General features: G+C 36.1%; 2 protein-coding genes across 2 annotated transcripts in view; one reads left to right on the top strand and one right to left on the bottom strand.

Moving 5' to 3' along the window:
- LOC107739591 (protein argonaute-3-like) overlaps nt 1-9,875 on the bottom strand; it is a 16,052-nt gene extending 6,177 nt beyond the window's left edge. The window contains exons 1-7 of the mRNA XM_016551753.1: nt 9,325-9,875; nt 4,652-4,823; nt 3,620-3,740; nt 2,671-2,879; nt 2,289-2,425; nt 1,849-1,983; nt 1,099-1,186 (exon numbers count right to left, since the gene is read on the bottom strand). Of these exons, the coding sequence (XP_016407239.1) occupies nt 1,099-1,186; nt 1,849-1,983; nt 2,289-2,425; nt 2,671-2,879; nt 3,620-3,740; nt 4,652-4,823; nt 9,325-9,343 (881 nt within the window). The 5' untranslated portion in view covers nt 9,344-9,875. The remainder of the gene's footprint in view (nt 1-1,098; nt 1,187-1,848; nt 1,984-2,288; nt 2,426-2,670; nt 2,880-3,619; nt 3,741-4,651; nt 4,824-9,324) is intronic.
- olah (oleoyl-ACP hydrolase) lies at nt 9,745-13,353 on the top strand. The gene is made up of 6 exons (XM_016551752.1): nt 9,745-9,887; nt 11,687-11,824; nt 12,038-12,137; nt 12,493-12,662; nt 12,770-12,852; nt 13,053-13,353. Exons 1-6 carry the CDS (start codon nt 9,745-9,747, stop codon nt 13,193-13,195), a joined length of 777 nt encoding a protein of 258 aa, XP_016407238.1. The 3' UTR covers nt 13,196-13,353.
- The last annotated feature ends 190 nt before the right edge of the window (nt 13,354-13,543 follow it).

The following is a 13,543-nucleotide window of genomic DNA, read 5'->3' as shown; positions in this document are numbered from 1 at the left end:
GGAACGGCTTCCGCGTATGACAGTCAGCGGAAGTGAGAAAAAAGTGTTTATTACGTTTGAAATATGGATATTTATCTTACAAAAATGCATGGATTCGCTACAGGAGGCCTTTATTCACCCCCCAAGCCGTGTGAGGGACGTTTTATTACGGATGCGCGCACTTTATTTCACGTCTTCTGAACTGTTGACAACCAACACCCGCTTACCCCCATTGAAAGGGTTGGAGGGGCCAGGACAATTTTTTATATAACTCCGATTGGATTCGTCTGAAAGAAGAAATCAAATCACATACACCTAGGATGCTTTGAGGGTGAGTAAAACAGGCTAATTTTCATTTTTGGGTGAACTAACCCTTTAAGCAAAAAGCTGCATATTTGTAATAAACACCATTAAGTCGTTTTAACTTCAAACCATCAGTTCTGGCTGAAATACAAGTCCATAATCCATAACACGTGACGTCCGGTGAAAAAGTTAATCCCCTATTGTCCTCTCACATCAAAATCCACCAACATATTTGTTTAGAACTGTTTTAGAGTGTTTCACTTGTAAACGTTTTGTGGATATTTCTGTGCACAGAGAAATATGTGCATATTTCTCGCTTGATTCGGATGAGATGACTGGAGAAAGCAACATTATGAATAGAGGACTCCTATTTTAGTTGGAAACAATGGTTTGAAGTTAAAATATATTAATGATAGCTTTGTTTCTTACAATCACACTTCACAAGACATTAATTGATGGACTGTAGTCATGTGGATTACTTGTGGATTATTGTGATGTTTTTATCAGCTGTTTGGACTCTCATTCTGACGGCACCCATTCACAGAGGATCCACTGGTGAGCAAGTGATATCATGCTTCAATATAACAAAATGGACAATAAAATATTTAAGGGTTTTCCATTCTGACGGCACCCATTCACAGAGGATCCACTGGTGAGCAAGTTATATCATGCTTCAATATAACAAAATGGACAATAAAATATTTAAGGGTTTTTTGACACAGTACAGACTTATTGGCCTGTCTGCTAACTGAGACACAATCAAACCTCACATTATCATAAGAAATATACAAAACGATGCATATACAGTACACTTACGTCTGGTGGCTTGCTGGTCGACGAGTAACATTACACACCCTGTACTTCCTCCGCATGGTGCCACAGTGGGTGACCTCCACCTTTAGACCTAATGAGAGGAGAAGATCAAATTTACACCATACAGATGCAACTGGTCAGTTTACAGCATAGAGTATTTTGACTATTAAATACAGAACAGTAAATATCATGTTTCAATCCAAGTTGCAAATTTAATTTATGCAAAAATTAAAGAAGTAATTTGTAAGCAGCATTTCCTTTCCTTGTTTCTCCCAAACAAAAATGTCACTTACACATCTTTGTGTTTCCATTTATTTATTTTTTTTTAAATACGTTATCCCAAAATGTGCATTAAAATATGTGGATGGAAACCTGGCTACTGATCTATGACATTTACATTCATGCATTTTTAAATGTTTCTTTAAAGAAGTTTGCATTTATTTGATTAAAAATACAGTAAAATAGTAATATTGTGAAACACTGTTACAATTTCATTTTAATTTATTTTAAAATGTAATTTATTCCTGTGATGGCAAAGCTGAATTTTCAGCAGTAATTACTCCCATCTTCAGTGTCTCATGATCATTCAGAAATCATTCTAATGTGCTGATTTGGTGCTTCTGCTCAAGAACCATTTCCTCTTATTAGCAATGTTGAAAACAGTTGTGCTGTTAAATATGTTTTTGAAAACTATGATGTTTTTCAGGATTATTTGATGAATAGAAATAACTCTATTCTTCCATTCACACAAACCTTTGATTTCTTTGGTGAATTTGACTCTATGGGAATCAGTAAGAGGTCGAGGCTGCTCATCGATGTTATGGATATCCAAAACCTCACACATGAACTGAATCACAGGCTGAGCTTTGTAGAATGCAGTAGCAGACACTGTGGAGAAATTAAAGCACGGTCGATGGCACACCAATAGTTAATTAAATAGCTAACAAGTCATTTGCAGGTTAAATCCCCCAAAATATGAACACTGTGATGCTTTTAAAAGCTGGACTATCTGTTTTTCCGACCAATGACACATAGGGGGGAAATGGAAGAATGTCAATAGTTGCATAATTATTATGGCATTATTTGTTCTTTTTCTTTTATCTGATCTTTTATAACCACTGAACAACATCCAGATCTTGTAACTGGATAATTCAGACCAAAATGGTTTGACTTACCATAACACTCTGACTTACCATCAATGTTCAACATCATCTTCCACATAGCTGGTCGCACTGATTGGTGGAATCCAAACCACACCTCCCTCCCCCCACCCAGTGGGTGATCATAGCCCTCGGGGGAGGAGAAAAAAGATCGTCCCACTGGAGTGTACCTGAAGTGAGAGAAGACAAATAACACAGTTGTAACCAGCAGAATAAACCTGTGCAAAATTAATTTACCTAAATTATCCTTATCCAACCACTTACTGTTTATGCTACACTAATCTACAACAAAACACTTTCAGTCTCATTTTACTAGTTATGCACTGTATCGTTTAAGACATAATCACTTAATGCTTTTCTAATTGTATTAAATGCCCTTTATGATCAGGTAACAGTACTCAGGGGGAACTCTTACCTCATAGAAGGCAGATGGCGCATAACAACATCTACAGCGTGTACGGGATTGGTGCTGATTGGCTTATCCAGGTTCAGAGGATCAGGTGTGCTCCGCCCAGTGAGGACTTCATGCAGCAAGTGCCAACTGACCAGTGACACAAACTTAATGGTGACCTTGAACAGCCTGTCCTTCCCACCATCACCTGGCAAGGTCACATCCAAGTCCACCTACAGATATTACACAAATTTACACATAATATTTAACACAAATTTACAAATGTGTTTTATTTTGTCATACAGGTTAAAATAATAAAAGACACTGTCATGAAAAATGTTCTAAAGTATGAGATTTTTATTTATATAAAATTTTTATAAAAATGTGCAAATGCATTAAGGCTGCACAAAAAATGCTGCCATTTAATTTAGTTAATTAACATGAAATAAAATGTTAATGCAGCACAATTCCTAACTTCTGTCACAAATATTTTCATTGCATGTGATCAATTTAAATGTCTAAAATTAAGCTATTTTAATTAATTAGCTTTTTTACATTCATTTATTTCCATTTCTTGATTGTATAAAATTAAATGACATTCTATTTTCCTGATTTATGGCAATACTTTAATGTCCACTATCAATATTTGAGTTATGTCTATATTTATTAAGGTATTAATAATAATAATCATAATAATAATAATAATAATAATAATATGCTTTTGTACAAACATATACGTATAAAACAACACTAATAATGAAATAAGCAATCAAGATGCTGTTCTTCAGCAGACTTGATAGTTTGGTAGGCCTATTATAAAAAGTTTGCAGCAAATATTTATAAGAATTACAGTTGGCATCATAACAGGAATATGATGATGAACATTTCATCAAATACATGCATCAAGGCTTAATTACTTTTAAGTACTCTAAGGTACTTCCCACCAACCCTGGAGCCCATTTATATGTCTTACCCCCCCTGTGGCCACTGGTAACGGTTGGGCGGTGTAGAGGCTTTTCTTGCCATCATAGACTGGTCTTCTGTCCCCAAAGATTGTCACCTTAAAGTGCTGCACCATGGTATCCACCACCTCCCTAGAAGCCATTACAGAAAGGGTCATAGTAGTGGTTATCGTAGGTTTAAAGGAATAGTTCACCCAAAAATGAAAACTTGCTGAAAATTTACTCAACCTCAGGCCATCCAAGGTGTAAATGAGGTTTTTTTCTTCATTGGAACAGATTGAGAAATTTAGCATTACACTACTTGCTCACCACTGGATCCTCTGCAGTGAATGGGTGCCATCAGAATGAGAGTCCAAACAGCTGTTAAAAACATCACAGTAATCCACAACACGACTCCAGTCAATCAATTATGAAGTGAAAAACTTTAAACCATCTCTTCTGGACAATTACAATAATAATCCATAATACTGTAACACTTCCTCCTGTGAAAAAAAGTCTATCCCCTGTTGTCCTCTCACATCAAAATCCACCGGCATATTTGTTTAGAACCAGTATCACCTGTTATGGATAGAAGACTATGGATAGAGCAAAGGTTTGAAATTAAAAATATCTCAATGATGGATTTGTTTTACACGCACGCACGCACGCGCACACACACACGCAGCTTTTAACTTCACAAGATGTTAACTGATGGACTGGAGTCATGTGGATTACTGGATTATTGTGGGGTTTTTATTAGCTGTTTGGACTTTTATTCTGACGGCACCCATTCACTGCAGAGAATCCACTGGTGAGCAAGTATGTATGTAATGCAAGGATGTAATGCTAAATTTCTCCAAATCAGTTCTAAAAAAGAACCAAACTCATCTATACCTTGGATGGCCTGAGGTTGAGTAAATTTTTCAGCAAATTTTCATTTTTGGGTGAACTGTTCCTTTAATGAATCAATTCAATTTCACTATACAGATGGTTAACCAAAAAAATTGTTAAAATAAAAGTGCCACAAACGACGTCAATTATCATTATTGCTCATTGTTTGGTACCTGTTAACACGACGTGGGCACTTTTCGGGATTGATGTCCACCTCGTACAGGTAGACGTCCATTTTGGGGATGTCCACCTGGAAGCAGTTGGCCAGCAGCTTGATGGGCTTCCCCATGGTGCCATAGCCTGGCCTCCGAGGTACGGAGAACAGGGGCGCAGCCCCAACGGCTCCTGTCATGAAAATCAGAGGGGATTTCCATCAATATGAGTTATATAAAATCAAATAGCCTACACTGTCATGGTGCCATCATAATAATCATAACATTAAAGCCAAATCAACCTTCATACAGACATAAAAGCGTTATTTCTCATTTGTCAATATTGATATTTCATGGAAACATGATTAATATCTGAATTAATAATAGTAAATCACCTCTTTGATTCTTGACACCGACATTTAAACAGTGGGTGTTATTTGTCTTATCAGGAGATTTCCTCTAAATACCTACTCAGTGGAAACAACATAACACTCAGCATCATCACACCACACACATTACCGGTAACCCACACCTTTCATACACACACTATTGTATACCTGTGAAACAAATAAAACAAATACACTGTCAGCTAAGACTTTAAAAAAAAGATTGCAATCAATTTGGCTTGAATATTTAAAAGCACACATACAGATATCTCCAACATACAATTCATATACTCAGTATAGTCAAATAAAATGCCTACTTTTTGAGAACATTAAGAAACATAGAATTTGTTTTGTTTGTTAAACCTGTCACAGTTTCTCCGTTGCATTTTTTAAGACAGGTGATTTAACAACTCCATGTAACAACTCAAGGGATTAGTTCACCCAAAAATGAAAATTCTGTCATCATTTACTCACTTACTCAAGTTGTTCCAAACCTGTGTGAATTTCTTTCAGCTGTTGAACACAAAATATGTTATTTTGAAGACATCAACAGCTGACAGTAGCCCCTGACTTTTTAGACTTTTTTTTCATACTATAAGTCAATGGCTACAGTCAACTGTTTGGTTACCAACATTCTTCAAAATATCTTCTTTTCTGTAAATTATGACAGAATTTTCATTTTTGGGTGAACTATCGCTTAAAGACTTCAACCAGAAGTCACATTTAAGTAATTTTAAGTTATATTAATTATACTGAAAGTTTTAAGATGACAATAATAAGAGTTCTGTAACTATAATTTCAGATAACAAAATCAACATGTCCAAATTAACAGCATTTGTTGATATGGCTATAAAATAATAATAATAATAATATAAATACTACTAAATAATAAATATTACTACTGTAATATTTCACTGTAAATAAAAATATGAGTATTTAAAAAAAATAATTGTTTTATACTACAACTGTAAAATTATAATACTAATATTTATGACAGTCTTAATTTCTTCATTTTCAAATTTTAGGGAGCCCTTAAGTGCTTTGCATGTAAGAACACAATGCTGTGCTTCACTCTTTTTTATTTATTTACTTCCCATAAACCACAGCCTATGCGATTTGATAATCACACCAAGGCTGATGATACACGGGGCAACTTTTTGAGCAATGTTGCTGGGCAACTTTGGGTAGTGTCAACCAGGTGAGACACAGCAGGGCCCACGATGATCTTAAGTATCCAGATAGACATTTGTTATCCATTCTCAATGTGAAAGTGCCCAAGCAACATTGCTCAAAAAGTTGCCCCATGTATCATCAGCCAAAGCCATATCATGATTCGGTTTTATTTCGATGAATTATGCAAGCTTATCTTGGAGTCAGGGCAGGTTTCTTTAATGGGGAAGAGTGCCCACCACTCTTTACGGAAAACGTTCCTTAGCCCTATGTTGAATAAATAACGACCTTTCTGTGTTGCTATTTAAATCTGCTTTAGATGCTGCCTTAAATGTTCTTTCACTTTGAATATCAGCTCTGACATCACTTTTCTCTTTTTTCACATTGAGTGGCATATTGCTTTATCACATCATGTCACAGTGGGCGAGACTGTTACTGCTGTTGTAAAGATGCTTTAGAGGGGGTTTACAGAGCGAAACTGTTACTGAGAGAGATGTGTAAGGGGAATTCGACTGCAACTGCTACTTACACTTCCCAGTGTGCCGTTGCTATGCCGGTGGCACTCATGTGGCTTCTTTCACCATAGCAACCAAGACTACACTAACAACCAATTCAAGGAAGAACAGCTGTTTCGAGACACAGGTACAATTGATCTTGTAGGTCACACATGTGCGTTTACTCTACAATGTTCATGCAGAAATCTCACCATGAAACGCTTGCTTGTACTGTTCACACGCATTCATTCTCACGAGTCCTTTTTTCTCACTTTATCTGAAATCCCTAGCAGTTTCTTGACATCATAGACTAAGAGGAACTACAGGGTTGACAGTGATGTGGTAACATACAGATCAGTTTGAAAGGCTATTGTTGGTCTGCTGCTCGGAGTGTAACGCTCACTTAACTGGCAAATAGGTGACTGGCATGTTTACAAGGGTTTCACTCATTCAGGGACTGAAACACATCTCCTTTCTCATCATTTAATTATTTAAAGCTAGTCAAGCAAAAGAATTTAAAGTTGTCTGATACTATTGTTTAGACAATTTTGCACTTTATATGGGTTTCTATTATTGACAGACTGATATATTCTCAAATGTGTCAATATGGCCATTGTTAAATTGTCAGCATTTATAACTGTGCCTGATTCGCTGATTAACAGAAGTGGTCATTCTGCCTAGTGTCAGTTACAAAATCTACAGACAGGCTGGTTATAATAATTTGTTTTTAATATTTTTAGTTACATTTTGTCGATATTTGTGTGAAATGTGTTTCGATTTAAAAATTAATAAGTCGACCAATTTAAAAAAATCTGTATTATATACAGTGTGTGAATTTTACAGTGACTTTTGGTCAAATTCATTTTATAGTAAAATTTAGGGGAGGGGCATTCTGATCTCATATCACGCAAATCAAATTGTTATTTGGTCGCACTGGAACAGTTAGCCAAAAGTCAACTACATTAAAGACGTTTTAAACAATACACTAACTTTTCTTAAAATATTTGTTTATTATAATAAAGTGATAAATGATGATTCTATAAGGGATCCGGCAGTACTGTTCCTAAGGCGAACACTGTTTTTGAGCATCTATAACAATAAGGGTGATTTGATTTCCATTTATTTGCCGCCTGATACTTTATTACTTTTTTACAATGACTTTTGGTCAAAAGAATTTCTGAAAGACCTCATATATACTGTACATACATATATGTATACATGCATGTATAGGACTTGTGAAATTGAGAAATCTAGTAATAAAATTTTTTTTAAAATAAAAAACAGAATTCTGAAAAAAAAAATTTAAATGTTATTTGGCGGACCTAGTAGAGTTAGCCAAAAGTCAACTATGTTAAAGACTTGTCAAACAAAACACTAATTTTTCTTGAAATGTCTATAATAAAGTGATAAACCATGTTTCAATAAGTGCTCAAACAGTACTGTTGCTTCGGTTAACTTCTCAGGCAAATGGGCTTCTATTGGTAAGCATCACCACCACTTGGTAGGCTACTTGTATGCATAATTTTTTTTTTTTGCAGTGACTTTTGGTCAAATGAATTTCTGTAGGAACTTACAGGATCTCATCATGCACAAATGTTATATTAAAGTAGTATTAATATTAAATAAATGTTTTTAAAATCATAAATTATATGTGATATATATAATTATATATATATAGTGTCCTCGGTCCGTTCGCGATTGCGTTATTCTTGGTGGGTGGGGGTGGGGGTGGGGGTTTAGTTGGTCCCCCCGGTCCGTTCGTGATGGCGTTCGGGTGGGGTGGAGACGGGTAGGTTTAGGTATATGTAAGGTGGGAGGAGTTGGATCTGGATCTTGTGTTCTGCAGTGAGGACCATCTCGGTGCGACCGCACCAGTTGCACCCCCCTAAGGTCGGCCCTGTATATACAAACTCTATAAATACTTGCGTATATAAAACGTTGCTATGGTTACCTTCTCAAGCAGACGCAGCGAGTCTACGTTTACCGCCCGTTACTTGTGTGCAAAATTAATATGGATTTTAAGATCTCAACCTCTTCCTTCCTAGGTGCCAGGCCCCCCAAAACGCCCCGATACACATTATTACCTCGGCATCCCTACAAATTCTGAGGATCTACAATGAATAGTTTCTAAATGAACTTCTGGTTATATACAAAACGATCTCCTAAAAATCCTACGTAAGATCATTCAGACTGATAAAGCGTTGATTCCGTGACAGTCGTCATGGCAACGGACAATCAGACACTCGCCCCCTCCCCCCGCTACGCACTCCCACCGGCAGCTCGAGGACTGCCGCACCTGACGCACGCAGCACCTGTGCGTGACAGCTGTGCCACAGTGGACTGACGTCAGCAGAGCAAGTGAGTCAGGATCTTCCACACACGGCGTATGACAGCCAAAAAAATCCAAAACCCTCACAATAAATTGGTTGCTACGCCCAAACGTAACGTTACACAAGCAGTAAAATAAATCCAAAAACGTATTCTTATCTCAAAAAGCAGTTATTAGCAACTCTCCAAGGACGTTTGCTAAGCAATGAACGTGTGTAGTGCTGACGGTGGACGTAACAAAGTTAGACCGAGTCAATTCGCCATAGTTCGGAATAGACAAGAATCCTAAATCGGTCTGAAAACGAGAGCGACGTACCTGTAGTTCCGATTTCCATTCATGAGGTCTCTGTCCGGAATCTAGCCGGCTCCAGGGGATCAGATACCGGCTGAAGGGTGTTTGTTTAAAGCCGCTGAATGTCCTCCGTAAACCGAACTACACCCCGGCTGCTACCGCGGGTGTTGAAGCGGGCCGCTCGGAGGTTCTGCTCTGGTCGGAGGTCCACCCAGCCAGTACCAAGTCAGTCAACCAAAAGGCACGAACTCCCAACCGTGTCTCCTACAGTTTGCCGTAGATCCGTAATTGCTACCAGCTGACAAGCCAAAAGACTCCGAAGAAAAATATTTTTAACAGCCGTCGCGAAACAGTTTGTCAGGAGCCTCGAACCATTCGCGGTGTCTTCTAAAGTGCCAATCTCTTATAATTTAAAAGACATACACTCAGATATGAAGTTTATAGATGAATATCCGCTGCCGAGTTGAAAATTTGTCTTTTAGTCCGAGTTTGCCAGCGGCCGTTGACGTCTCATCGACTCTGTCGGTGTGTTACCGGTTTGCCTTGGGTTTACCATCTCTGTACAGTCAGGCTGTGTTGCCAGATCTGTAAAAAGCAGGCAAGTTGTTCTGACAAAACTAACTCGGAATATGCGGCTTGCATATTCAAAATCAGCCTAAAATAGCCAAATTTTTAGCCTAAAGATTCTTTATGTTTTGAGTCACTGTAAAACTGAAATAATCCCCAAACCTAAAATCGCCTATATTTATAAGCAAAAAATAAGTCCAAAAAACTTAAAATACACGGACATGGCAACACTGAATCAGGGAGACCCACAGGAAATACCAAACGCAGGAAACACCGTCACTTCCTAGCATAATGTCATTTATTTGATCCGCCTTTGATTGTTAATTAATGGGTAGTGTAAGAACATAAATGACATGAACTCTCTATAAAATGTTTTTATTGTGAAGAAAAAAAAACTTTATATTATAATTTTTTTAAATAATAATTTTTTTAACACAGTAAATGATAATATTCGTCCCCATTCCTTCCTTGTTTTACAAAAACAAATCCTCCAATTTGATCTGGTATCATATCCACATGTATGGTCTGGTATACTCTGTCAAATATTATTTTCTTTTAGTGCCGTTTTGTCAACACTGAATCAGGGAGACCCACAGGAAATACCAAACGCAGGAAACACCGTCACTTCCTAGCATAATGTCATTTATTTGATCCGCCTTTGATTGTTAATTAATGGGTAGTGTAAGAACATAAATGACATGAACTCTCTATAAAATGTTTTTATTGTGAAGAAAAAAAAACTTTATATTATAATTTTTTTAAATAATAATTTTTTTAACACAGTAAATGATAATATTCGTCCCCATTCCTTCCTTGTTTTACAAAAACAAATCCTCCAATTTGATCTGGTATCATATCCACATGTATGTTCCTCTGTCAAATATTATTTTCTTTTAGTGCCGTTTTGTATGTTGTTATCTTAAATATTATGTACCTTATTTTGATCACATTTCACATTTGATTTAAACGTTTTGCTCCTTCTTGTCCTTTTTAGTCTTTTTCTCTGTTTATCACATTTAGTGTTCATCTCTGTGGTAGTGTCTTACTTTTTTTTTGTAAATTGTAAATAAATTTTAAAAAATCACTTCAATACAGGTAGAAAAAATATTTTAATACCATCAGTTTACTACAAACTATGATCTACAGATGGCAGCAGTGTGCTTAGCGTGTATGCCATTACCAAAGAAGAAGATTGTACAGGATATATTCTGCACTGTTTTTATACAGTCTTATGATTCTGCACTATAAACGTGAGAACAGTATCTGGTGTTTTTTTATTAATCCTGTTGTTTTACTGATGTAATTTCTATAGTCTAAAACAGAAAGATCAATTAATTTAAATTCATTTTCTTTCTTAAATCATCCCACGAAAGATTAAATAATTAGGGCACACATCAATGGCTCATATATTTAAGTATGTAAATACAGTAACTAGCTGCATGAAGTTGTAAATGTACGCCAGAATGCTGATGAACTACAAAAAGCTCAAACCCTATTTATATGTGCTACTATATTAAGATTAGATTCTATTATACATGGGATTGATTAAACTGAAATGCAGCTAAACCAGTACTGAGATCAATAACTCAAACTTTGTGTAGCTCACTATCATGTGGAATATTCTCTCCAGGTTTATTCAGTCCCCCCCCCCCATATTTCTTTAATCTTCCAAATCTCCCATATGTGGCATCAGTCCATAAGCACTAATCAGCTAGTCAACTCTTTTTCCTATAAGTATTGTATCAGTTGACAGTTTTGCCTAGGATGAATTATTTTTAATTCATGTCATAATGTTTCAGAGGAATGGATAAAGTCATAGACTGCCAGGCAGAGAAGGGAGGGCCAAGGAACCATTTTTTCAAAATATGCAGGAAATTGTTTATGAGGTCATCGGTGCGATACTCCCACAACTCAAAGAAAAGCCATTTGCACTCTTTGGACATAGTTTTGTGACACTGTTGCTAAAGTACCGGTAACAGGAAATTATCATAGGTTTTAAAAAGTATATATAAAAGTATATGGTTTTAAATTATATATACACTGATGTGTAGGACCAGAACATGATAGTCAATTTAAAAGGAACATGGGCCAGAACATGATAGTCATTATAAAAGGCAACCGTTTTAAATAAATAAATAAATACCTGTTCATTTGCAACTTCATTCTGTAGTTTTGGAGCTATGACCTGCTTTGCTTTTGCTGAGCACGTAAACAAGGTCTACAATCTTGAGCCGATCCACATGTTTCTCTCTGGAGCCTCTGCACCATATGTACAGTAAGTGTGATCTGTTCTGTTTGTTGTCATATCTCACAACTGTAAATAGAATTGAAAATTAGAGAAAACAGCCAGAACCATTTTGCACATGAAAACAAACATGGAGCATGATCACCCCACATATTATGTGGAATACACAGTATCTTAAAAATGCAAAAATTAAAGGAGTTTAAAAAAAAAAAAGTTACACAACATATAAGTGGTATTTCCATTTTATGTGTTTTGGTTTATTTTGTTGCAAAGGTGGGATATTTTTATTACTATTATTTATACTTACACTATACTTGTATGTGCAAATATATTTAAATGTATATTTATGTTTGTTATAAATGTTTGAACTTTTCTGTAAGTCTGAGGCAAGACTGCAGGCACCAAGAAGAAGTCATCTGTCAGATCAAGAGTTTCTTGTGTGGGTAACTTCTATTGGAGGCACACCACCAGAGATACTGGCCAATGCTGAGCTCGCCAAACTCTTCTTACCTGCACTGAAAGCAGACCTCTGTGTAGCGGAAAATTATAGGTGGGTTTAGAAAAGAAACAGACAGACTTCAGCGTCTTTCTTTAGTGTAAGAAAACATCAGAATATGTGGCACAACAAACCTACATATAATACATTATATACGGCAGATGTAGCAGACCATCAACACCCATCCTGTCATGTCCAGTATCGTGCTTTGACGGAAAAGAGGATGCACCCCATGACTTACAAGGCAAGTCTTACAAGTAAATGGTTCAGTTTTTACAAAAACAATGTTGCAAACGCATGGTTTGGATTTTATAAAGAGGTAAACTTAGAACGAACAATCTGGTTATTCGTTAATAATTAGACTCACATGTGCATGATTTTGTCATCTTTTACAAGATTTAGTTTTATGTGCAATTCTTGTATTGTGTCTCTTTTGCTTTACAGCTTGGAAGGACATGACAAATGGTGACTTCACTGTGCAGATGCTTCCTGGATCTCATTTTTACTTGAAAGAAGAAGCAAATGAAAAATATATACTGGACCACATCACAAAACATTTTGAGACAGCAGAGATGGACTATCTATAAAAACCCTGCCTTTCATTATTTAACTGCAAACATGATAAATTTATGATATAACAACAAATGTATTCCCAATTTATATTCGCTAATGGAACACATTTTCTTGTGACTGTAAAAAAAAAAATCAGAATAGACACAGAAAATAAACCAATTAATGCCAAAATTAATCAGTCCATTAATTGCGCACTGAAATGTTCATGACCTATTTTGACCAATAAATAATGAATAACCTAGATGTATACAGTAATTTTAGAGCATTAAAAAAATCTGCAATATGAAAATAATTATCAAGTAATCAATGCAAAGCTGTAAAAATATATAGCTCATGAAATTAAACAGACTGAATGGTTGAAT

Source organism: Sinocyclocheilus rhinocerous, unplaced genomic scaffold (assembly GCF_001515625.1).
Source record: "Sinocyclocheilus rhinocerous isolate Xijiao unplaced genomic scaffold, SAMN03320098_v1.1 scaffold314, whole genome shotgun sequence".
NCBI lineage: Eukaryota > Metazoa > Chordata > Actinopteri > Cypriniformes > Cyprinidae > Sinocyclocheilus > Sinocyclocheilus rhinocerous.
Note: the sequence above shows the minus strand (reverse complement) of the source record. Positions and strands in the feature narration are given on the sequence as shown.